Genomic DNA, 25,977 nt, shown 5'->3' with positions numbered 1-25,977 from the left:
ATTAGATGATCTTTAAGGTCCCTTCCAACAAAAGCCACTCTGTGATTTTATGATTCTATCCTTTTTAACTGCCTTTTAAAGTAGGATGTTGGTCTGTATTAGACAGCAGTGACTTCACTGAGGTTCACATAGCTACTGAGTAAAATCATATAACAGATGTTCAGAAAAACTAGATCTGAGAAGATACTTGTTACAATATCAATCAAAGAGGCTGGAGATCCAAGTGTAAAAGCTTCCCTGAGAACCATGTCAGGCATAAAATACAATGCGCAAGGTAGAGCTGTATCATCACCTGTCAGCATCCTGGTACCACATCTTACATGGCATCCTGAGCTGATGTTGATAATGTTTTCCCTGTTACATTATTGAGTTCTTTATTCCTAGCATGGTGGTGAGTATCTAGAGGGCACAACCCTCCATGTTTTATTCACAATTTTGGCTGTTACGAGTGTTTCCAGTGTCTCCCTTCTTGGAGAGGACCAGCAAGAGCCGCTGAAAGACCTTTGAAACTTCACAGTTCCCCTAAGGGCTCCAAGAAATTATGTCCTTCCTTGAGCTTAAACCACGAAGATCCACCTTTTTACAATTCGAGGGATCATTTCCAAAAAGACTGAGTGTGGGTTCTGCTTCAGAAGAGTAAAAGGCATGCAAGTATTCCTGTAGCTTAACATGTCTGTGGATTTCAGGCTCCTTCACGTGGCAGGAGGACTGGGTCCTGGTCACTCTGCAGCCCAGCATGGTGGGGTCACCTTCTCTCGGGAGACTGCGGATCATCCGCATTTAAAGAGATCCTGGTTTACAACGAGCTCTCCCACTGTGGAGAGTACATTCTAATTGTAACAAGCTTGCAGATCACTAGATGGCCTCGTAACCTCAGAGATTTGGGCAGACCCAGGCTCGGGCTGAGGAATCGCCAGGTTTAAATCCCTGGCGCCCCAAGTGCTGCAGAATCATCACCCCGGTCAATGCACAAGAGCCTTTTCAAAACGCAGCGCAAGAAATTTGGGACACTTTGCCCCATAGGGAAGCTAGAGAACCCCCATCTGTCACTCCTGTTGGAAACTGCTGATATTCCCTAAATCCCAGATTTAGGGAGCAGATGGGACTGGAGATGGGGCAGAGACTAGGTGGGAGTTGTTAGGGAGTCGCAGGTGTCTCGGAGGGAAGCGAGCCCGTTTCGGGGGGGATCTCTCTGTGAAGGTCAGAAACCTTAGGGAATTGGAGGGGATGCAGGTGGGTTTGGTTCCTTGTCCAGCACCAATGGGTCACAGTCACTGCCATATGAAAATGTGGCCCCTTCGAGGCCTCGGAGGAAACACCAGTGTTTGTAGGTGCCGGTGTGTCGAGTGATTACCTGCCACAGAGCTGTGCCCTCCTGAGGGACAGCAACAACACGGTGCCGTGAGGGAAGCCCCCCCCCCCTGCCCACAGCGGAGAGGGTCTGGGGAGAGAAACGAAGGGCTCTTTGGAGCAGCAGCAATATGAACGGGACGGATGGAGCAGGTGGAACAGGAACATGCAGAGAAGGAGCCAGAGGTCCCGCTTGCCCGAGGGGCAGAGCCGGCACTGGGCGCTCTCTCGGTGGCTGCTGCCTGTGGTAGCTGCTGCTGTCTCCAAGAGGCTGGAGAGCTTTCTCTGGGCCACGCCGGGTTGACAGAGCCCTTGATCTGATGTGCAAAGGGGAAAAAAACCCCTTATTTTCCCTGCTGTCTGATGCGGATGTATGTTATCGCTCCTTTTCCCGCGTGGATTTTATCAACGCTTTTAAACGCAGGGCTAGTTCACATTGACGCAAGTCTTTTAGAAAAGCCTTTCAAATGCACTAGGAGCGGAGCAAGCAAACGGCACCGAGCAGGGCTCCGGACTCGGAGCGGGGCAGGCACTGCAGGACGGGAAAGAGAACCGGCCCGAGCACCAGCCGAGGCCTCGGCGGCGGTGCCGGGCGCTCCGGCGCTGCCGCTTTAAGGGCGGGCGGGAGCGCGGCCCGGCGCGGCCCCGGGAGCGCGGCGGCAGCAGCAGCAGGAGGTACGTGTGGGCCGGGCGCTCCGGCCGGGCTGGGCAGCGGGCCCGGACCTCCCCTTGCCCCGGCCGGGAGCTGCCCGTGCTCCCGAGGCCTGCGGCGGCTTTGCCGCAGGAGCCCAGCGCCGCGCGAGTGGCGATGGCGGCGGGGCAGCGCCGGCCGCTCGGCCCGCGGTGCGGGCGGCGTTTGCCCCCGTCGCAGGAGCGGGCGCTGGGAGGACTGGCACCCCCCGAGGGGAAGTGGGGCGGTGTGGTTGGGCTTTGGAAGGCTCTTGCTGCCTGAAAAAAACCCAAAAACAAAACCCAACATAAATTGCGTAGAAATTGCGGGTTGGTTTGGGGGTTCGGGTTTTTTTGGGGGGGGTTGGTTTGGAGGTGGGTTTTTTCTTGTGGGTTTGGCTACGTTTTTTTCTTCTTGTCCAAGTTCTCCTTGCCCCCTGATACTATGACTTATAGTAAAATGGGCAGACCAGGAGTGTCAAATGCAGGGCTATCCATCCTGCTATTCATCCTGATTTTATTCCCAGTAAAACAGGTGGGCCAGGAGTGTCAAACGCAGGGATATCCATCCTGATGCCTTCCCTCACTATGCGCTTAAGCTCAGTTTGGCATTTTGAGCACAGAGCTCTCGGCAGGTGTTTCTCTACCGATGATTAATTTCAGGAGAGTAACCATCGTGACAGGCCATGCAAAATAAACGCTACAGAATCTCAGACCTGCTAATTTGCAGCAATTCATGGAGAAAAGCCAGCATACAGCATTTGCTGACAAGATTTATCTCTCCGATTGATTGCAGTTAACATCATGCTTCCCTTAGGCAGATGAGGATTATAGAGCTCTGCCTTCGAGAAGGAAGGCATTTGCTAATTGCATTCATTAATTACATGGACTCTGCTGAATGGCATTCTCCAGTGTGGAAAAATGCAAAATGTTTGATTTTGTGTATTTATTTGTAATAGAAACATAAAGCCTTTAGCCAATGATTTAAACAAAGATTTAGTGAGAGTATCAGCCTAAACAACAAAGTGTGAAGTTCACAGCTTAATGTTTTAGTAAGTGATGAAACTAAAGCCAGTACTTAAAGCAGAGGCCAGCACACAACAAAAATACCACTAAAAATGTGTGAATTTTTTCTAAAGATACAGACAAATAAAGAAAAACTGATCTAATGAAATACAAAGTGTTAAGACTGTTTCATTGGCATATTCTTCCTGTTGTCCCTTTGTCTAGTTAAGGACAACCTGCACAGCTCTCAAATGGTGAAGATGTCCATGATTCTTTTGTTGTAAAAAATTGTCAGGGGTGGGATGAAAGTTGTTTTTCTTCATGCATCATTCTGCTGTTTTGTGAAAACCTCCAGAAGAGAGAAAACAATTGCAAAACAATGAGTTCAGTTTCTTGTCTGTTTGTACTTGTAGTCTTACTGCTGTGGGAGCACAGGCCTGAAATGCTTCTCTGGTCATCAGTCTCAGGGGAGGTTCAAAAGCTGTGCCCTGAAGCAAGGAAGTCTGAGTTATTGAAAAGAAATTAGAGAGCAAGGTGGGGAAGGAAAAAGGGTATGGAAATACTAAAGGATGGGTGAAGGAGATCTAAGCAGGAAGGCTAGAAAACATTTCCTCTCCCTTCAGACCACTTCTTGGTGAGTGTACTTGCAGGATCAGAATAGGAAAGGCCCAGGGTCTGCAAGAGATGGCGGGTGAGGAAAGTTTGGTGATGAAGTGCTGAGAGGCTCTTCCTTTGCCTCTCAATGCAGTGCTGTGGCTCTCCACTCTCCATTCTCTTGTTTCTTAAATGAATCGAAACTCTGACATACCAATCTTTCATTCTCCTTCACTGCTTTTGTGAAATGTACTGCACACCTTGAGTGGTGTGAGAAGGTTGTCCAGTCTGAATGCATCACCTTTTAAAAACTTGATTTAAATGTGTTGGATTCCGTGTCTCTCTTCATACAGCTTGGAGCATGTTTATATAGTTTCTCAGAGTGGGCTACAGGGATGGAGGTCTGCTTTCTTCTACAGCTGACAGCATCCACATGAGACTATTGCACCATAAGACTAACCAATCCTTTAAAATACAGACTGATATGCAATGAATTGGGACTACTCTGGTTAAGATCAGGTTTGGGGATTTTTTTCTATTTTTACCAATTTTAGAGCTTGATCGATAAATCTTAGGGAGAGAGAGGAAATCCTTTAATTGCTTGCCTTTAAAAAGATGCTTTTGTATAAAAGATTCATCACCATTATAAAACTGGTAATTAATGGTGTCTCTTCAAACTACCTACTGATAACCATTGCTATGTCCACAGGCCCTGCAATGCCAGAGTCTTCCTGTAAAATCTGAAGATTCAGTGGATGAACCTTAAATGGGAGTAGATTGCTGTGTGTATATCTTCAGGGCAGAGGGAGAGATGTGTTAAAAGGTGGCACAGTTAATTTTTAGTTCTATCAGCTGTCCCACTAACTGGTTGTTTCTCACTGGATAAGTTTAGAGTTCTGAATGGATGCCTTGATATCTTCCTCCTTGAATACCACTTCTTTCAGGTTTAAGACTGGGCAAGGGCAAGGCATGTGTTTATGGGCACAAGAGCACAGGGACCTCCTCTTCTTAAAGTCCCTGGTCGTGCAAACCTTGAAGTCACTGAAGAAACATCACTCACATAGTGGTTTTCTCCTTTCAGGAATTGTCATCCATCGCTATCAAAAACAACACCCTGTGAGTTTGTTTCAAGCTTTGTGCCTCATCACTTGCTTCAGATAAGCTGTGCTCCGAGTTCTCCTGGGGAAGGTTGGTGTCCTTGGGGAAGCATGGCCTTCCGTGGCTGGAAGAGGCTGCTCCTCTTGGGCAGGCAGAACGCCCTTGGCAAGGTCTGGAGAAGCAGGAGGGGAGGCCCCTCTCTGCGCTGGAAACGCTGCTGCCATTGGAGCGCAGGCAAGTCTCTGGACCCCGAGGTGAGAGCGTTTTTGGAGGAGAACACTGAGGTCACCAACAGCGGGCACCTCACACCAGAGATCCGGCTGCGCCTCCTCACCCCTCGCTGCAGGTTCTGGAGAGAAAAACCTGATCTCTGGCCTTATGGGGACCCCTTCTGGGCAATTTACTGGCCAGGAGGCCAAGCCCTCTCCAGGTACGCAGCACAGTTCACCGCAGCTGGTAATTCCAGTGTGCCAGGATGTCAGACCTGGCTCTGATTGTAGCAATTCCTAGTGATGTGTGTTTGCTATTATGGGTGCATTATCTCCTCTCTGCTTATACTGGAGTGTCCCAATTTCTGCTGGCTGGCAGCGAGTTCCAGCACCTGCTGTGTAAAATAACTTGTATCTTTTAAGTAGAAACTTGTTATATTCAGTGGCCATGCGTTTGCTGACAATGGGGCTGAATTTGGATCCATGGAAGGGCTGTGCAGTTGTCATCAAAACCTGGTGAGGTGTTTAATTCTATCACTCCAAACAAGAGGATTGCTGTTTTGTCATAACATGTGTGGGTTTTTGTTGGAGACAGACAGGAGTATGGATGTGCTTCTGATCTGTTGAGAAAAATAGTTTAATGCTGATGCACTTGGAGTGCTGTTTAGCCTGAATCACTCTCCTCATCTAGGATTTCAGTAGCTTTATTGTTGAGACTTATTGCGGATTTTAGTCACATCAGAAGCCACATTTTGATTTTGGCCACTGACTGCCAAAATGTCTTTAATGTTCCCGATTCCCAAGAAGTAGTTAAGAGTTCTTTTATTTTGTAAAATCAAATCTCTCACTTTAAACACCAGGAAAAAAAAATCTTAATTTTTACAGCAGAGAACAAGCTGTCAGAGTCCCCACGTAGATGAAAGGGAAGAATCTGAATTGGGGCATTAGTGTTTTTCTGCAAGAAAGCATAAATAAGAAGGCAGTTGGACCAGGTAAAAGATGAGTCTTACTGTTAAGTTATGAGTTGATTATCCTGCCATATAGATGAACTAGAGTGCTTCTAAACATGGGGTAAATAAAATAGATAAGTTAATCTCTACATTTTGTTATCATATGATTCATATGCTCAGATATTTGGGTGGCAATAATAATTATCTGGCATTTCACTACTTTATTGTCTTACTCTCTGTCTATGCACTGGTTTGATGTACTAAGAAATGTCAGAAATCAGCTGCGTAATTTGGAAGAGTAAAAAGGGAGCATGAGAACATATGGTTGCCTCCATAACTGTCCTCCTTTCACAGCTGGCGTTTCCACAGCATCAAGAGTCTCCTATTTCAAGCTACTCCTCTTGGTGTAACCCAAGATCGCTCCTTAACCCAGGAGGGCAGAGACACTGTGTGCACTGTGCCAGGAGATACAGCAGCATCCAGCTGTCCTGAGTCACCACAATCAGCAGCACTAACTCAGTAACCACTCATTTGGGAACAAGGCATTTGCAGCATTAGGGCCACATCATGCCCTACACAAATTACTAATGGAAAGTCATGGCAAATCCAAGCAGAGCCCCTAGGAAGGAGAAACAGAGCACTTCTGTGGAGATCCCACGGCCTGTTGGTAAACTAGGGGCTGTCCTTAGAGGAGTGATGGCCTTAGGGGAATGTTGCTAAACATCTGAGATGCTGAGCCTCAACACCAATGTCCTGCACTTGACACTCTTCCTAGGCCTTTTGGTGCCATTCCTGCTCATGCTGCCAGGCCCAGACATTTCCATGCATCCATTCCCAATGTACACCAGTCTTAACATTTCTGTTACAGTTATCTGCCCTGGAATCCCCCTGCAAAAGCCCTGCTTATCAGTAGCCCTGTTTGAAGAGTCAGCCATCACTCTCCCTGTCAGAAGAGAACACAAATGTAGAACCCTTTCTTGTTTCTACTTCAAAAGAAGTTAGGGAAATTGGTAGCAAAATTATGGCAGTTTGCAGTAATTCATTTTACCCAGGGCTCTTTTCCCTGAAACATGGGCCTTTCCCCTTTGCAGCCAACTGAATTTCAAGGCAGTCGTTAAAGTTCTGAACCCTCTGCAATGGTTATATTATGATTCATAGTATTTAACAATAACTGGTGCCTGCCTTCTGTCAGTTCTCCACTTCCAGCCTAAAGGTTTCTCAGGATTTCTCTTGGCAGGTGTCAGCAGTTAGATGAAGATCCCCTTTCTGCTCACCACAGCTCTTTTTCTCGTTGCTACTCAGGAACAATGCTAAGCAGTCTCAAAGTATTTGCATCTCTGTCTGCATGGCTCAGGAAAATAAAGAGGAGAAGTTCCTCTTCTTCCAAGCAATTGCATAAGCAGTGTTCCAGGTTGATGGGTGGGCACCATATTCAGTGTGAATACATCATGTTTGTTCAGTCAGATTGCTTTTAATTTCTACAAATTCTTACTTTACTATTTCTTGTGCATTCTGATGAATTCTAGTTACCTAGAAGTGTCTACTTACCAGTTTATGTCTACATAACAGATAAGCTCACCTGTCAGAGAAGGATCTGATTGACATAAAATGTTGCTTACTTGGCTGAATTTCTTTTTGTTTGTGGGTGGGGGAGGAATAAGGGAGAAAAATGATGGTTCTTGATTTTTTTATATCATCAGAGACAAATAAGGAGCTTTGTGGCAGCTGCACATGTGGAATAGTGTTAAGGTACCACACTTCATTACATGTTTGGCAAGAAACTCTCATGCAGTGTAATGTAAACCTGAGAAATTTGCATGATCTTATGCACTGCTTTAACAGCTTTTATTTCTCAGGTATATTTTAGATAATCCACATGTGGTTAAAGGGCGATCGGTTCTGGATCTTGGAAGTGGATGTGGAGCAACAGCAATAGCTGCTATGATGAGTGGTGCATCCCAAGTCCTTGCCAATGACATTGACCCTAGTAAGGCCTTTTTTTTTCATCTCTGTGTAAAGATATTTACTAATTTTTAAAGCACCTTTAACACAGACTTTTCTTTGCTCCATTTGGGAGAAATTCAAGTTCCAAACAGAATCCTAAGAATGCTAAAAAGAGGAATGGATTTTGCCAGTATTGGAAGCTGGGTTGTACCAGCCTCTCTTGGCCCAGGTATGGTTCCATAGCTCCTTAGAACAGCAGATTTTCTGTCAGGTGTTGTCCATATACCATCACAGTAGGAGAATGGTTTGGAGTATGGACAACATATGAGAGTATGATTTGGACAAGAACTCCAAGCACAAAAGCAGCAAGTTGACTTCCCTGTAGAACCATAGCATTTTCCTGTGCTTTCATGTACATCAGGGCCTAGATTTTGCCTTTTTCTTCTAGACTTTGTCTTTCCATAATTGACTTATGAATACAGTTTCTTCATAACTGAATTACTCATTAGTTAGGAAGGAAGTATATCCATAGATTAAGGCAGTTATTATATTCTACTTCAAGTCATCAATCAATGATTGATTTCCATTGGTATCCATCCTAGGAATAGTTCTTCCCCGTGTCTTGGTGTAATGAGGATAAACTTTCATCACTTCAAGCTAGATTTTGACTCATAATGAAAGCTGTGGAAGCCCCCTAGATAGGATGAACAAAAATATTTGAGAGATGAAATTGAAAAATGTGTCAAAGAAATATGTAAAGGGGCTGAATGGCAGAATCCTAAAATGTAACTTTAATTTTCCTTTGACTTTTCTTCAGTTGCAGGAATGGCAATGATCTTGAACTGTGAACTGAACCACCTGAATCCCTTCCCCATCACCATTAAGAACATCATTAATTCAGATGCTGGCAACTGGGACCTCATAGTTCTAGGAGATATGTTTTATGATGAACAGCTTGCTGATGGGCTGCATCACTGGCTGCAGAAGTGCATCAGGATACACCAGACTGAAGTGCTGATTGGTGACCCTGGCAGGCATCAGTTTTTAAGCCACAGCATTCACAGTCAGCTACACAAAGTTATAGAATATTCACTTCCTGAGTGTACTAGACAAGAAAACTACGGGCTAACATCAAGTATCGTCTGGAGTTATCAACCCTCAAACAGCTTAGAAGACTCTTGAGCTGGCTTTCTATGAGATTTTGTCTCACTTGGTTGGCTTTTTGCAGGTATATAAAATGAAAATGGAAATTAAGCAGGGAATGTTATTTGTTAATGTGAAGCAGATTACTGTACCTTCAGTGGACTGATTTCAGTCATACTCACTGAGGCTTTTGCTCAATTTGAGGTAAAAGCTACATGCAAACTGTGTTCAAAGAGGCCTGCAACTGAAGTGCAGATCTACAGACAACTTCCATGTAAGAGTTTGCATGCTTGATGTTTCTCATGTATATTTGTGTCTTGCTGACATTACTGTGAAATGTTTTGGATGTCCAGCATACTGCTGTGGGGACAGGGCTGTGGCTGAAGGACTACTGCACTGCTGCCACAGGCTTTTGCAGCTTATTTACAGAGAAAATTATTGCTGTCCTTCATCAAATTCTCCACTATATTAGCTCATAATATGCTCAACTTAAAGTGCCTTGCTCTTTTTCTGGATATCTCTGAATGTCAAAGTAACTAATTTGAATCTCCCCCTTTTCCTCTCTAATAAAAATTTCCTCTTCCTTGAAACTGCCAGAGTGATTATGTAGGAGTTGCACCCAAATATAAACTCTGCTTCTTGACTGCCAGCCAATGTAAAAGCTTTAATAAATAGAAAGTGACTAAATAGTGCCAGCTGTGGGATAACTTCATCCTCTCGAGAGTGGGGTCAAATGATCTACGTTTCCTACATTACCCTTTGCAAGGGTAAACCAGGCAATCTGCCATCTTGGGAAGCTGCTGAGGGATGAAGAAATCTTTACTTCTGTGACAAACAGAGGGTAACTAAATAAAAACAGGGAATAAAAGTCTGATATAATTATTTTGCTCTTCCCTTGAGGAGATGCTGGACAAACTCCAAAATCATGCTCAGTTTTATCTGCCAACTAAGAATCACTTTTATCTGCTAAACATGGTCAAAAAAAAAAATCTGATCCTCAGGTAAGATGCTGTAGCTGTAGCCATTTGAAGAAGAAACCAATGCTTTCAGAGCAGTCTTACAGGAACTGTTAACTTTAGCAGTCAATTATTGAACAAGCAGTGATGGGGAACTAATAAATGCACCTACAACTATCCCAAGACCAGGTCACGTGGTGGAAGCTTACAAATGTGAAAAGGTGTGTGGTACTCACTCAGAAAACCATGGTATTCATGAAGTATGAGGTTTAGGAGCACAGTCAGATGTACATGGTTCTACAATCCAACAAGTTTTCAGAACTATCCAAACAGCCAACTTCCAAACTTTAATCTTTATAACAGTATGTGAGTATTCTGCAAGGCTGACAACAGTAACAATGTCCAAACAATACAGAATATGAAGCAGTAAGCACATACACGAGGTTCTTCTTCCACTTCACCCAGTGCCTGTAAACATTTGTTTAAAATTACTGTGATTTAACCTAAACCAAAAAACATTCCAGTAGAGTTATGCAAATGCTAGACACTGTAAGGGCAGACTCAGGCTCTAATGGTGAAGGATTTAAAGTAATGTACGTTAAACTTTCAAACCTAAATACACAGTGTTACCTCGCTGCAGCGTTGTACAGCTTTTCAAGCACCAGGTGAGGATGTACCCCTAAGTCACACATTGAGAAGAAGCTGTAGGGGAAGATGGTAAATCTGCAGGCACACTTAAGGACACAGTATAAGCTGCATTTGCGTTCAACATGACAAATCCAAGGTTATATTAGCAAGGAGAAAAAGGATAACTTTGCCACTGAGGTTAGCAGTAGCATTGTTTCACCGGGCTGCCATATCAAAAATAGTGCAACACAGATTTATTGTCTAAGTGTTCAAAGGAATGATGGGCCTTGATTGATCCCAGGGATTCCACAGGCCATAACAATAAACTATTCTTTAGCAAAAAACCCCCAAAGGAAATAAAATCTGGTAGATTAGGTTATTAGGCCTTTACCTGGTGCAAAGATTTGCTGCAGTGACAGCTGTCAGATGCTTGTGGCTACTGGAGCAAAATCAGCTCCTCCTTGCAAGAATGGTTTGTACTGGTGCAGTTACACCCACAGGGACCACAGGAACACATTCATCACTGGGCTGAGACATGCACCAAGAGTAAGGGATTTAGGCGCTGGTCTTGAAAAATATGCTTTTACTTACACCTGAACAACTTTTCTAAATGGACTTGCACTTTCATAAACCATATAATCAACAGAAGAAACAAGATTATTGTCAGACATCATAATATCCTTTAATATCGGCAACAAAAAATACCTTCCATGCAAGTAGACTTGAACTTTAAATAGATTAATATAAGACTGCTTTATTTCTGCCATACTTTAGTGTGGTTATGACAAGAGTTAAATGGTAAACATATTCCTTATGGTTGCCTAAACTCTTTAGGTTTCCAAATGTCATCAAATCCATGTTAGACCACCCTAGCTAAACTCTTCTACTTCCAGATCCAGAGGATGAACCCAGTGTGCTCCATGCCCTTACAAAGCTAAAATGGCTGGCATTAAGGAGCTTAATGCAGAAATCATAGAACTCTCACTAGAGGTTATGCTGGTTCAAGAAAGCCAAGGAAAATGACTTACAATTGTGATGAGAGCACTGCTCCATCATGTAATAAACTCATTCTACCATTCAAAAATTATTTTTTGATATGACTATAATTGAACAATAAATTTATTGATTTTTTTCAGTTTCTGGGGGCCACTGGATATATAAACAACTGCATACAGCAAAACATACACTCTACCATCCTGAGATTTATGTGCTCAGATACTACATTTGGTCCTATTTCATTCACAGATATGCTTATGAGTACCAGTGTTTTGTTCTCTAAAAGGATTTTCATGTAGAAACACAGGCAAAAGCCAGAGCAAATTAATATTTGCCCATATATAAAATCCTTTTCTTAGTCATAGGTACTATGAAATTTGAAAAGTAACCATAACAATTCCAAAGCAGGTTTATGTTTACACATTCACAGGCTGTAATTTTGGATGTGTAAAAATCCAGCAAGTATTTGATGGTAAACAAGAACAGAAATCTGCAGCATCAGTAACATCAACAGAAAGGTACCAACATTTTTTATTCCAGATCTAGCAAAAGCACATGGTGAAAGGAGATTCTTTGTTACTACTGAAAGTACCTTTGTATTGCTGTTAATGCCACCTCCATTCACCAGTTCTGTCTGTTGATTTTTGTTAGATTAAACGCCCAACTTTACAGACACTTCTGTGTGTCAATGTTATATTTGGGCTCAGTACTTTAGTTGCAAGTACCATCCCAGAATACAAACTCAGAACACAGACTTACCTAAACTGGGTTTGTACATGTAGCTAAATTGCTAAAGGGTACTAAGTAGCAGCCAAATCCAGCACTTCAGGAAGCCTGAGCAATATATTCTGTGTAATATTAATTAAAAATTAACCTTCCTCTTAATGAAGTATGATCAATACCAAGACAGACAGGGCTCCAAGGAGAGACAATGGGGAAGTCCAGGCTCATGGGCAAGGACTAGAATGGCAACGGAGACCTCCAGTGGGAAGCAGGAGGGATGCAACCTGGTGGTACAGAAGCCACCAGCTAGTTCTCCAAGATGCTTGTTTGCTGAAGGAGCTCTCCCACCTGTAAACTTGACACTCACATGTACAGGATAAATAATCAGTAAACAGTCCATGTTAGTTGCTTGATTTTGTTTGATATGATGAGTTGCTCTAAAGCGTCTCGGGAACGATCTGAAAAAGAACAAAAGAATTTCTTGTTACTCATTCAGAATATAGAGGTGGTGTTTGGAATTAGGTACACAATACAGTAAAGGAATTATACATCTGCATTTATGCTTCTCTTGCTATCACAATATCACACTTCAGATACATCTGTAGTAATCCAAACCCTCTTGGTTCTTTTGATTTACCAAGATATGAATATTGATCTAATATCAACACCCAGCTGAGACGGACAAAAACTCTCTAACAGTTTAGAGTTAGAAAGTGAATGTTTTATTGGCACTGGACAGCTGTGTGGAATAGCTTCCTAAGATGCAGTGTGAAGGTATAAATGGTTATAGAGTTTATTTATCCACAAAAGTTACGAATATCCAAAATACAAATGCATATTCATAACATTAACACCTCCCATTCTCCGCTTCGTATGGAAATGAGCTTTAATGTCATTAAGCATGCCTCGTGTGTGCTCTAAATTGAATTGGTGGTCTTGAATTGGGTCAGTGGTCCCAGATAAATGGAAGTAAGCTCATCTCCCTCATTTTGACCTTTTCCACCTTTCTGAACTTTAACAACCCTAATTACTTTAGTGACCTCCAAATTTCCTCTTGTGTGACTTTTGAATAGGTTCTCACAGAGGGAGGGAATTGGTAATTGTCCTTGTTCCCTAGACCAGCTTATCAATGTTTCTGTTCCTCGTTCTAAGCACAGCTAAACAAACATACAAATGACAAATAATCAATTATTTAGTAATCAATTACTAACATCTTAAAAACCATTTCAGGTCCAGCTCTCTTAACTATTTTAATTAACTCTAGCTGGGCCCAAATTCCTTCTTATTCTAACTAATTTCAACACAGCTAGCCTATAACTAAAATCTTTGTTTCTCTTAAATCTACGTTTCACTTTCTCCAATCACCTAACTGTAAAGCATCACCAAGCAACAGAAGTTAAAATATCCACAGGCTGTCCTACTCCATTCCACTGTGTCTTGAATGGATGCTGTTCCACATTCTTGGAATAGAGCAGGTGTTTAAGATGCTAACATTTCTATGAAGTCTTTGGGTCTTCATCAGCATGCTGAAGGGGAAAAAAAAATCCAACTCCCAAACAAAAAAAAAAATCCCCTCTCTGAAGGCTGCCATATCTCAAAGCAAAACTCTCACCTTGCTTTGAAAATCTCAGTGTACGATGATTATTTTATCTAGTAAGTTATTGTTTGTTTGGGATTACTTAGTGTGCTTTTTCAGAAAGCAAGAAGGTATGATCAGTAATTAATTATCTTCTTACTCCCTGTGTGATTGGACCTACCTGTTATCAGTGGGCATCCGTGGAACAGAAAAATGTGTATCTTGGGACAACAAGTAAGGACGGCTTCTACGGCGATATCAGTCAGATTCACACAGCGCTCCATGTGGATCTCCTGTCAGGAAAACAGGAATGACAGCAGCCTGTCAGAGCACAGAGAATTTTAGAGGCAAAGCTTTCCTTTGCCCAACCAGTTTCAGGGACCCCCAACCAGAAGGAATTATGACCTCTGTGTATCGACCTCATATGTGGTCCTGTACAGACCAGGAAAATACCCTAAGGAAAAATAAGACAGCTTTTCTGTGAAGAATCTAAACTAAAAACATAAACCTGAGTTTTTCCAACACACATGTACCATTTAAGACATCTGAGAAAACTCTTTAATGAGATTGAATGGTGTTTGAGTCCCATCACTTTGCCTATGACATTCTCCTACCAACTGGTTGTCCAGGAGAACAGAACCCAAACTAAATTCTGGTGTTTCCCAAAATAGGAAAGATTTATGAGCCTCTGCTGAAGCTCCTGGTATTTCTATTTACCTACATGGTTCCTAAAAGAAATCAAAGAACTTCTTCAAGATTAGACTAAACCCTGCTCTTTTCTTCATTTCTCTGCAGCTGTACAACTCCTACCTCTACTACTACAACTACTACATGCTAGGAAAAGATGAAAAGCAGAATAAATAAACGGATTATTACCAACTTTTTTCCCCTCCTCTAAATTGCCTTACCAATCAATAAATATAACATACAAGAAAAAAATGCAGAAAGAAGACCATCAAATCTAATGAAATTAGGATTTGGTAAAATATACTCTGGAGATCAGAAGGTAAAAATAAAAAAATTTCTCTTATTGGAAAGTCTTTCCAATTTATAAACTCCAAGGATCTTGAAAGAGGACAGAAATGAAAGTCAGTAAATACCCTCCCTCAGAAGTAATGCTGCTGATAACAATAATTATAATTTTAAAATGCAGGTATTTTCTTTTGTTCATCCCTTTTTTATTAGGTTAAGTCAGTTACCTTTAAATTCTTTGAACAAGTTCCACTCACTAGTGCTACAACGCCATCATCTGTTACCTGGAGAAAAAACCACAATGGATTAAAGCTCAGTTTTTTCAAACACAGCTATTTGGAAGCAAAAATGGCATTAATTTATTCACTCCCTGCAAACAATGAATACACTTAACACTACAGTATTTTCTTCCCAACTAAACTTGTAGAGAAAATTATCTAAGGTGGTTTTTTTTCATTCTGTTAAATACTGTTTCATTTTCCTGCCATGTGATCCATCCTGGCTTTCTGCAAGGATGTTTCCAACTGTGTCACTGCTATTTCTGCAGCTTCCTTGTCTCATTTAACAGTGGGTACACTAATATGGTCAGAGCACAGCACTTTTAATTTATAGATTTTAAAAGCATTTCTGCTCTACCTAGACCAATTTGGGTTGGGGAAAGAAGTAATCCTAGCAGAAAAGTAAAGAAAAAAAAAAGTGTAAACTAGTAGTTACTTGAGAAGCTTTTATCTCATTTAAAATAGACACAGGGAAACAGCTATTCTCTATAAAGGAAGAGAGGCAAGGAAATAAAAAAGCAATGAAGGAAGTCTGGAGAAATAAGAGTTAAATGGCAATAAAAAAAAATTACCAAATGAAATATTAAGACTCTTTTGACATCCTACTTTGGGAAAAATCAAAAGAAGAATAGTATCTAAAATAAGAACCTCCTACATGTTTTCCAGAACTGACATTTCATTGTGAATGCTCAGTACTGGACTCACATTCAACATAATTACTCACCATCAGTGTCAATTGAATGCCACACTTACTGCAAAAAACCTTTCCCTCACTACATTATCTCACTGTAATTATGAAATATGTTACAGGATTGCTTTTGCAGCTCATTTCCCCCTTCCCATGCTAAATACTGTTGTTAAATCCTCTTCCCTGCCATTTCTGACATTTAAAATGTCATTCTTTCAGTGCTGACTTTGTAACAAAACTCTGACAAGCCATTCAGAAAGCACAGTCACTCCTAAACAATCATTTAATTATGGAGTGTTTAGTCCTACTAGGGGCTTGAATTGTTTGACATCCTAGATTATTACCCACATCAGTTTGTCCTAACTGAAAGCAGGCAATAATCTGTCCAAGATTCTACTTTCTTTAAATGGAGTATTTTGGATTACTTTACAACTTAAAGAAAATGACTGCACTAAGTAAAGTTACTAAAAAAAACCCCTAGGCAGATTCTAACAAAAGTTTGTCATTGCTTTACCATACATGCTGTAATACCAAAATGTGTACTTTTCCAGTTACCACAAGCAAAATATACCTTTCCTTTTCCTTAAGAGGGAGAAATTAGAAGTAAACTATGGTTCTAAATCTTGTCAAGAGTAGAGATAACAAGATCCCCTTTGAACTTTGTCATGAGAATCTTAAAAAAGAAACAAACACAAGTCAATGGGCCAATTGCCACCATAGCTACCTGAGTAGATGAGAAGTCCACACTGTGAAGAAATTTGCAGTGTTCTCCTAGTGCCTGCAGAGATGCATCCATGATGCCTGAGCAGCTGCCCAGGTTCACTATTTGTAGGAATTGGCAGTTGAATGCAAGAGCAAGAACTCCACTGTCAGTTATATCACAGCACCTTTTGAAAGACGCTTCACGCAGGTAAGGACAGGATAAGGCCAGTGCTATGACTCCTGCCAAAGAAACAACACTTGACAGCATTATTCATTCTTTAACATAACCACCATGTCCAAAGGCTCTGGAACAAGTTTTGAGGAAGGAATAATTAAGATAAAGTGGAAAACATGTTCAGCATAGCACAGTTTTACCAGATATCTAGCAGAAGAGTAACTTGATAGCTCTCTCCTAAGATAATTAGTGCTCTAGGCCTGTAATTTACACCACTGAAGAGACTTTTAATTAGTATTGGGGTGGCATGGGGCATTTTTTAAAGCAATATTTACCCTAGATATTTTCTTTGCAGTTTATTCCAATCTAATAAGAAAAATAAGCCAGAAATAAGATCCCAGTTATCTGTGCACAGATAACACACCTTCTGACGTGATTCCAAATCTGTTTTCCTTGCAAGAATTTAAGTTGATTTTTTTCAGCTGCTTGCAGTTATAAAGCTGCAATAATGCATTATCTGAAATATCACAGTCTCGGAGGTCCAGAGACTCCACAGCAGGGTGCAATACCTGTAATGAAAACCCACCATTTCAGTCAAACTCTGCTATGCCATCAAACACCTACATTTTTATATAAAATACTTGTAATATTAGACATCATGCAGAACTTCACAATAGAGGGTGGGGTTACCAGTCCTAGGAACTAACAAATCTAAAGAAAATATGGTCTATTTGTGCAACAGTTCAGCTCCTACATTATGAACTGTTTCTGTGACATGCAGAGTAGAAACACATTAATCCTGCTACTTAAACAATGGAAATACAATCTTGGTGGTTCACTTGCTAGCAGTAGTGCTTCTACCAGGACAGTACCCTCACACTTGCTAGCACAACTTTGGGGGCAGAAATCTGCAGTGCAAAAAAAAAAAAAAAAAACCACCTTAAACCTGCATAACAGATAAGAGTGGTATTTGAAAGATATTTCCCCCCAGAGTGTTTTCCTCACCCCTCCCCCCCCCCACTTTTGCTCTTAAACAAGCACTCTCATTACCATACCATGAGGAGGTACCAAATCCTCATCAAATGGGATCTTTCACTCCCACAAGACCTAGATTGGAATTTTTGTAAAATCTTTCCCAAGAGAACATTTATGAAAGTTGGACCCAAAGCAGTGGAAGGCCTCAGATTTTAGTAACAATAGCCATATACTCCCTTCAGCTTGTCACTCCCTTCCTTAACTCCTAAGGACAGGAACATAAATTTCCATAAACTAGCAAAGATAACAGCACAGCTGACAGGCTTGTTAAAGGCCTATTTCTCCTCTTGTTCACTCTAACAAGGTACAGCAAAGATACTACAAGGAAAATGGACTGTTTTGCAAATATATAACATTTTTTGATAGACAAAGGGTGGTCTGGATGCAGCACACAAAAAAAGACATTTAAAAATACAGGTTTATATCCTGTGGACACATGCTGAATGGCCTTATAAAACTTTATGGTAAAAGGGATTTAGAATAAGGAGTTTGGCATGCATGTGGATGGCTGCTCCAAGCAAAAAGCAGAATAAGGGGGAAAAAGATGCATGATAACACAAATTTGGACAAGAATAGGGAGGTAAGAGATTAAAGAGAAGTTTATACAAAGGTTCAGATTAAAAGAATTTCAACTGAAATTTAACTTTAAGCAAAATCCTTTAAAAACCCCTGAAAAACAGAGAAAAGACATGAAGGACATGTATAAAAACAAATGGGAAACTGCTAGCAAAGAAAGCTAAGGTATAATATGCCCAAGGAAAGTGATGACAACTAAGGTTAGAATTGCAAGAAATTGCAGGAACAGAGAAAGGAAAAACACATGAAAAAAGAACCAGAGCGGAATTTCCCAGTGTCACATGGAAAATAGGCTCCAAGAGAAGGCACTGATCAACTGCTGAATGAAGACAAATATAGATCAGACTTTAGAAAGAGACAGCAGAAAAGTATGTAAATTAAGGTCTTTAGTTTGTTTACAGACTAAAAATATCCTAACGGATTTTGTGCATCTATACACACACAATCACATGTCTTTAATTATATAATCTCTTAGGATGTTTTGAAATCTTTCCTTACCGAAAAGATATCTTAAACCAGATTTTGTCCAGTCAAATTTTCCAAAATAAGATAAATTCATAGGCCTTTGATTTTTTACTCAAAAACTTCCTTTGTGTAAGCACAAAATCATTTTATCTAAAGCTAAATTGTTTTGTTTGTAAGTTTTCCACAGTGCTTCTGCTTCTAGTCTTGGCTTCACCGAGAGAAACTGATAATATTTGTCTGTTCTGAGTTACAGGTCAAAGCAGGAATGCACAAGGAGTCATTCATTTTCTGTTTCACCAAGGCCAACCTTTAGCTTCCCTCAATTCTCATACCTCCCTTTGAGGCTGAACAAGATAACAGTGAACAGATACCAAAACAGATGTGCCTCTGAATTTACAGCTGAAGAAAAGTCATTAACTGGTGTCATACTGAAACACTGACACACACCGTAAGCAAAAGGGATGGGAGAACCTGAACTATCAATTTCTAGCTCTGGCATAATTATATTTCAAGGAACCAAAACTGAAATAAATTATATGGAGATGGTGTGCTTACTGGCAATGGAATTCTACCAACAGAATTTTAACAAGTTGCTGAAATCCTTTATATAATATATATAAAATAAATTATGCATGAGCTTCTTGAAACACACTACACTGAGGAACAGACTGGTGCGCTAGAGAGGCCACTTTCCCCTCCTGAAACAGACAGTATAGTTTTGAATGGGTTCTTACCTCACTGATATTTGCATCAGTTATTTGCCCTTGCCTACTCATTAATTTAATCAGTTTATCCTTTATATTGGGTGGCAACGACTTAATATCTGCAGAGTATCTGGAAAGGTTCTTTGTCAAACACTGAACGCATCTGAAATAAAGGGAAGTTACAGAACAGTCAAAAAGAGGCATTACATATTAGAACTAGAACAATCAAGCCATAAAATGTCATCTTCTGCATCCAGCTATGGTTCCCTCAGACCTTATCAGCTCCAGCTGTTACATGCTACCAGTGATTCAGCTGTTGCCCTTTGGGGTCAATCAGCTGATTCTTCTGTGAAAGGGTTCCCCAAGAAACTGAAGGCAAAATTAGCCCCTCAACTACTTTTTTCTGTGCCCTCCTCTTGCTGTCTCTGAAATTCTCAGTTGCAGTGTGAGCTGTTCAGCATCTGATCGGAATGAAAATCCCCTTGACAAAAACGCGGAGGACACAGAAACAACACTGCCAGGACAAGTGGCTGAGTGCAGGGGGCAGCAGCAGCCTGGAGATATGCCAAATTAAATTTAGCGTATAACCACAGCTCTGGAGTCCCTACAGGCAACAAAACCTTGTCTGGCATCAGAATGCCACCAAACTGCAGGAAATTAAACTCGCACCAATTAAAAACTATAGAAAGTCAAAATATTAATGCTTTATAATCTGACGGGTAGCACATACTTAAGGCAGGAAAGAAGCAAGATTTAGAGCACAGAAGCACATTAAAAAAACCCCAGTGAAGTTAACACAGTGCAGGAAGAGCACCTCTAGCAGGTCACTGCAGAAGACACTGTATGGAGGACACTGATTTCAAGCAGAATCTGGGCAATTAAACCCAAGCCTTGCCTGCGGAGACCCTCATAAACCTAAGCACACACACCACGAACACCTTTAACTCATTCCTGCAGAGAAGATGTGCAAGAATTCCATGCCTTCACAGAACCTCCGTGACTGCTGGATGAACTCAGCTGACTGACCAACAGAGAAACCTGTACCAAGCTCTGTCTCAGCATATATAGGTTACCCCATCCACATTCTTTGTTTTGAGATTAAACAGCTTATCTGTACACAACATTCCTTTACTTGACTGCAGAAATAAGGAATAGTTGTTTACCTCTAAAAAAAAAATTCTTATCAAAGACAATAAACACACCATTTATTATCATCTCTAAAGACCACAGATGTGAACTTCCCCGCAGGCAGGATCTGTGCAACGTGGGGAGCAGAAAGCAGGGGCCTGTCTCACTAGTGCAGCCATGCTTCAAGAGGCCTCTCAGTCTAGACCAACTACTTAGTTCAAATTTGCAGAAAATACTCCAAACCCAATGCAGATACATGGAAATCAATGTGAGCTATGCCAAGTATTCTAGATACATTGAACTGTCTCTTACCATGGCATATTAAATTTAGCTTGAATGGTTATTAAGATTAATCACATTCTTTTCAAAAAGCTGGTTGATAGTCTCATACTACATTACTGATCTGCAGTTTAAACAATTAATCATTTAAATTATAAAGGTTTTTACAGTAATTCTACTTTATAGGAAACTATAAAACATTTATTGGCTACACCATGGCAACTATAATCTCATCTTCAGTGCTTTAAGGTGTGAATAACAATCTAACTGTACTCTTTGCTAGCTATTTTTCTTTTATCTTTCAAATGAAGTATTTTATTCCTGTGCTGCTTCTAACTTCCTCCGGAACACAAAGGAATTTGACATTGACAGACAACGCAGGAAATAGAAATTTTCAGCTCCCCTTGAAGTTGCAAGATAGAAATTAAAAGACTAACTAGCAAATTAGCTAAAAGAATAAAAAAGTAGACACACAGGATGCTAAATGTAACTGGAACGAGTGGATAAACAGATAATAAAGAATATAGTGGCTTTTGTGCCAAAGTTATGTAACAAGAAGCAAGAGCGCATGCCGTAAGAGAAGTTCAAGGCAAAGTCATCTTTTGCAACATTGGGGACACTCGGTGACCACCAGAGACCCCTTCAGACGACCCTCTAGGACCATAAAAGGACTTCTAATAGGAGGTGGATGCATGCACATTAGTTCTATGCAAGTGATGTTTATGTATTAGCCAGGAATTACACTTTAAAGAAAATGGATGTGCATGATGGAATAAACACCTTGTTTTAAAGGGTCACGACACTTTATCCTCCAGATGTCTCCGGCTATGCAATAAAGAATGCCTGCTTTTTAATACTTCGAACTGTGTTAGAAAATCTGAACATGAAGAAAAACTCAAAACAAAACACCATTCGCTGGATTCTCTGGGGCCAGGTGAAGCCTGGGATCCTCAGCCGCTCCTCCACATCCGGATCTGTCAAGGATCATCCTGTTACCTCCCTGCCAAACCTCGTCACCCCTGTCACTCTTGTCATTCCCTGTCACCTGTCCTGTAACTCCTCCCAATGAGGCACCTCTGACAAACCCTGCCACCTCTCCTGCAGCTCCTGAACGCTGCCGAACCCTGTCAGCACCCACACTCGCTGCATCCCCTCCGCCGCCGCCGCCAAAGGCCGGCCGAGCCCTGCCCCCCTCCCCGGCCCGGCCCCTGTCACAGGGCGGGCAGGCGGGAGCGTGTCGGGGCGGCACTCACAGGTCCAGGAGGAGCCGGACTTCCTCGCCGGCGCCGTCCCAGCTCATGGCGGGGAGCGGGGAATGCGGCGGGGCCCGAGGAACACAGCGGGGAGCGGGGAATGTGGGGATGCCGGCCCGGCTCGGCGGTCGGTGCCGAGATGGCGGCGGCGCTCGGGGATGACGGGACATGTAGTCCCGCTCCCGGCCCGCCCTGGAGCGCCCCGGGGTTGCGCGGGGAGCGCCTCCCGAAGCGGCTTGGAACGCTGAAACACCCCACAGCAAAAAACCCGGGGCTGTCACTCTCCATTTCCAGAGCTTAACAGTTAGGAGAAAGTGTCCTGCCAAGCCTGGAAGAAGTACAGGGGAGGTTGGGAACCTTCAGGCAAGGGGCACAATGGTTTTAAGGGCCCTTTCCCTCCTTGCTGCCATCAGCGGAGTCATTCCACAGCAGCGGGTTTCCTATTACCTCCATCCATCTGCAGCGGTAAGAGCCTGCTGTCTGCCAGCTCTTTCGTCCTGCAATCAATTTTGTCTTTGGTTCTGGGCTTTTTCCCCCTTTTTACATTTCTGCCTAGATGGTGTGATATAAATTGAGACCACAGAGTCCTTAAAAGTTAGCAGCATTATAAATAAATAAACACTGCATCATCCTCTTCAGACCCAAGACCTGCCACCTACCCCTACTAAAAAGACCAAGTGATTGACTAACAGAAGGAAACGTCTGTTTTCACAAAATTAACGGAAGGATCCATATCTATGAGAAACACAGGTTGTTGCTGATGCCTGATAACTTTGTTAAGTCAGCAGCTGAAACATCTGGATAAACAAATAAACCACAAGGATGCTGATGTGTGATGATGCTGCAAGGCCTATAAAATACACTTTGTGACTGGATAATTAGAAATATGCATTAGTAGGTAATTGGATGATTAAAATCATACACTTGCGGTAAAAGCTATAAACCCCCCTAAAGAAAAATTGCTTGTATGTGACCCATTTGGCTGGGACACCTCATGCACATAATTAAATATTTATTCTTGCAATGCTATTCAGTCATCATGAGCCAGTTATTGAAACAAAGGTCAACAGACAAACAATTTTGTCTGTTAAAAACACATTTATTAAGCCAGCTGAGAGAAAGCATTAGAGCCCATGCTTTATGAAATGCTTCTCTGTTCCATATAGAGTTCAGTGGGTTTACATAGCATTTTTACTACATTTTCTTATTTCCTTTTTTTGGTTAGTGTTCAATAAGCAAGTGGTTAGGTATACATTGCATCAAGCTACTATATTTTTAACCTATTCATGCAAAACCAGCCAGTTTTCCTTATCTCTTCCCGGCACAGGGGTATAGGTATACATTACATCCAGCTGCTTGTCTTCCTGTTTTACCAGCTTTGCTTACTAACTTTTCTTCCCATTTTTAGCTCTTCTGTTATCCTGAATTTAAAGTCTTTATTTTATTCAGTTATAATCATGTCAATACTTTAATTCACATGTGTGAATTACAAGCTCCTGGTTTCATTGGCAGGCCTCCCTGGAGGTCCCTTTCCTGGTGTCAGGAGACATGATAAAGCTGTAGCAAACTGTGTGGTACTGACATATTCTGTGTGCCTGAGTGACAAACCTAAACAACACACAAGGTTTAGGTTGGCCTGGCCGACAAGCAGCCAATTCCCTTCCTATTTTTCACAAGACTCAGTTCATCACTTTCTCCATCAGTCAATCTGGAAGGGGTAGTCTTGTGCTGAGGGTAGCTTCTCAGCTGGAAATAATTAAATAATTACTAGCCCAGTGACTTTAACTAACCTCAGGAGCTGCTTCTGAAGCAGCTCATGAACTGCCAAACTTCACACACCTATGCTGTATCTCAAGCTAGCATCAGGTTATCCCAATGAGCAGACACATGCTGCTTTTACACTGGTTTGACTGCAGGCAGCTGCGGGAAGGTCTTCAGCCACATCAGCCTGAACATGGTGAGAAACTACTGATAAAGCACCGGGCTATAAAGAGTGACTCAGGAAACACTCAAACATAGACTCTCTGCAAAGAGTGAGGCCTCAGCTTGTACTGGTGTATGGGGTTATTCCTCCACAGGTGCAGAACTGCACTTGCCTTGGCTGAGCTTCATTAGGTTCCTGTCTGCTGATTTCTCCAACCTGTCAGTTGTCCCTGTCCAGAGGGACATCATCATGTTGCCAGATGAAAAATCATCTGCACGTGGTGGGGTAACACAATGCTTATTCTTCAGAAGCCACTGGCTTATGGAACTGCACAATTTCCATTCTGCGAGAAGAACTGGAGCACAACCAGCCCACGTGCCAGCTTCTACCAGTTCACCAGGCAGTCAGGTATCACTTTGGGGTCAACCACCACAGACCGCCTGAGAGACCCCCAGGATAGAAGAGTATGTGCATAAAGGAGAGGGAAAATGTTATGATTTCAGGGAAATTATTATCATTGTATGTTTATTTTGGGAAAATCAATGACTATGCATGTAAAATACAGTATATAAACAGGAGCTTTTCTTTATTCAGCATTCACAGAGGAGATATCCCCTTGTGCATCCAGCATTGAATAAAGAACGCCTACTTCTTAATACTATATTTGGTGTTAAAGGGTTTTAAAATTTTTACCCATTTTTGGTAACAATCAGGAACATCAATCATTATTCCTAGTTTTGAATATCTGCAAACTTGTGTGCATGCACTCTTTGCATATCACATTGTCAAGGTCCTTAAGGAAGTTGTTGAGTGATATGACCTTAGTATTGACACAAGGGACTGGTCTCCAGCTTGTCTTTGTGCTGCTGATCCTTTGAACTCAGAAGCTGAAGCTGTTTCCAATCTACTTCACTGTATAAATATCTGTACTGGGCTGGATAGAAACCTGATCAAGCTCGATGGAAACCTGATCTAGTTAAACATGTGCCTGCTCATTGCATGGATGTTGAACTAGATGACCTTTAAAGATCCCTTTCAACCCAAACTGTGTTATAAAGACTAAGGCAAATAAGGCATTGAGAACCTCAATCTTTCTATGTCTGCTTTGTAGTGTGAAGTCCTGGCTCTGTTAGATCTCAAAAGGAAAAAAAGCACAAGTTGCTTAAGAGAAAAAGGTGTTTTTAAAAGTTAGTCTTACATGTCTCATGCAATGCTGGGAAACATGCAATGCTGCAGATCTGGACAGTCACTGCTGTACAGAGTTCTGTGGTGAGGTTCAATAGCTTCATTGTTCCTCACATCTTTACAGTATTCTTCCAAGTAAAACAAATCCATCCATCTCCTGCTGTACAATACTGAATGTTCTAGAGGGTATAAACTGAGGTCTGCTGTAAGCATTACACTTTCACACATTCCCATGGGAACAAGCCCTTACAAAGAGTACACACAGACTGCATTTTTAGTGGCAGCACACCTTGTATGCTCAGGTTCAGCCATCCCTCATGTTAACATATGCTTCTCTGTGACCAAAACCTACCACTGAATTCTGCCTAAGTTCTGCTTGAAATCCCTCTCCTTTACAATACCTTCTGTGGTGGCCTACTGCAGTGTTCTTTTTTACTATGTCCCAGTCACATTCAGGGGCGGGTGCACATTTTCTGTTGTAGAAGCATTTCTTATTGTCTTTCACATCCCTTTACCAGATTGATTTGGTTTTCCTCTCATCCTTGCACAGTTAAGACAATGGCTCTATTCCTTCTGAGTCACCTGTGCTTATGTCCACCTCTTGCATGCTTCTTTTTCATGGTTGACTTCAGTCAAGCTCTCCTTGCACATCCATGCAGAGCCTCCTGCCATCCTTGCAGGTTCTCCTGCACACCAGAATGGGCCATTCTTGAGCTTGTAGAAAGTGAATTCCTTGTGAGATACAAAAAAATCCAACCAGTCAAAAACAAAAC

At 41.8% G+C, this 25,977-nt stretch overlaps 2 protein-coding genes and 1 long non-coding RNA gene across 3 annotated transcripts; 2 read left to right on the top strand and 1 right to left on the bottom strand.

The window, feature by feature from the left end:
- The first annotated feature begins 1,538 nt into the window (after positions 1 to 1,538).
- On the top strand, positions 1,539 to 9,653 carry ETFBKMT (electron transfer flavoprotein subunit beta lysine methyltransferase). Its single transcript, XM_032106891.1, has 4 exons — positions 1,539 to 2,025; positions 4,700 to 5,146; positions 7,732 to 7,862; positions 8,637 to 9,653. The coding sequence occupies exons 2-4, from the start codon at positions 4,827 to 4,829 to the stop codon at positions 8,999 to 9,001; spliced, it is 816 nt and encodes a 271-aa protein (XP_031962782.1). The 5' UTR covers positions 1,539 to 2,025; positions 4,700 to 4,826; the 3' UTR covers positions 9,002 to 9,653.
- Positions 5,153 to 7,038, top strand: LOC116443062. The gene is made up of 2 exons (XR_004239743.1): positions 5,153 to 5,917; positions 6,230 to 7,038. It is a non-coding gene; the product is annotated as an uncharacterized LOC116443062 (long non-coding RNA).
- Positions 9,654 to 11,205: 1,552 nt separating the features above from the next.
- AMN1 (antagonist of mitotic exit network 1 homolog) lies at positions 11,206 to 22,289 on the bottom strand. The gene is made up of 7 exons (XM_032106890.1): positions 22,096 to 22,289; positions 19,466 to 19,598; positions 17,080 to 17,224; positions 16,503 to 16,720; positions 15,040 to 15,096; positions 14,022 to 14,133; positions 11,206 to 12,722 (listed from the first exon to the last, which is right to left on the bottom strand). The coding sequence occupies exons 1-7, from the start codon at positions 22,263 to 22,265 to the stop codon at positions 12,649 to 12,651; spliced, it is 909 nt and encodes a 302-aa protein (XP_031962781.1). The 5' UTR covers positions 22,266 to 22,289; the 3' UTR covers positions 11,206 to 12,648.
- Between the last annotated feature and the right edge of the window lie 3,688 nt (positions 22,290 to 25,977).

The sequence above is a fragment of the Corvus moneduloides genome, chromosome 4 (genome assembly GCF_009650955.1).
Source record: "Corvus moneduloides isolate bCorMon1 chromosome 4, bCorMon1.pri, whole genome shotgun sequence".
Classification (NCBI taxonomy): domain Eukaryota; kingdom Metazoa; phylum Chordata; class Aves; order Passeriformes; family Corvidae; genus Corvus; species Corvus moneduloides.
This window is presented reverse-complemented; position numbering and strand designations above follow the sequence as displayed.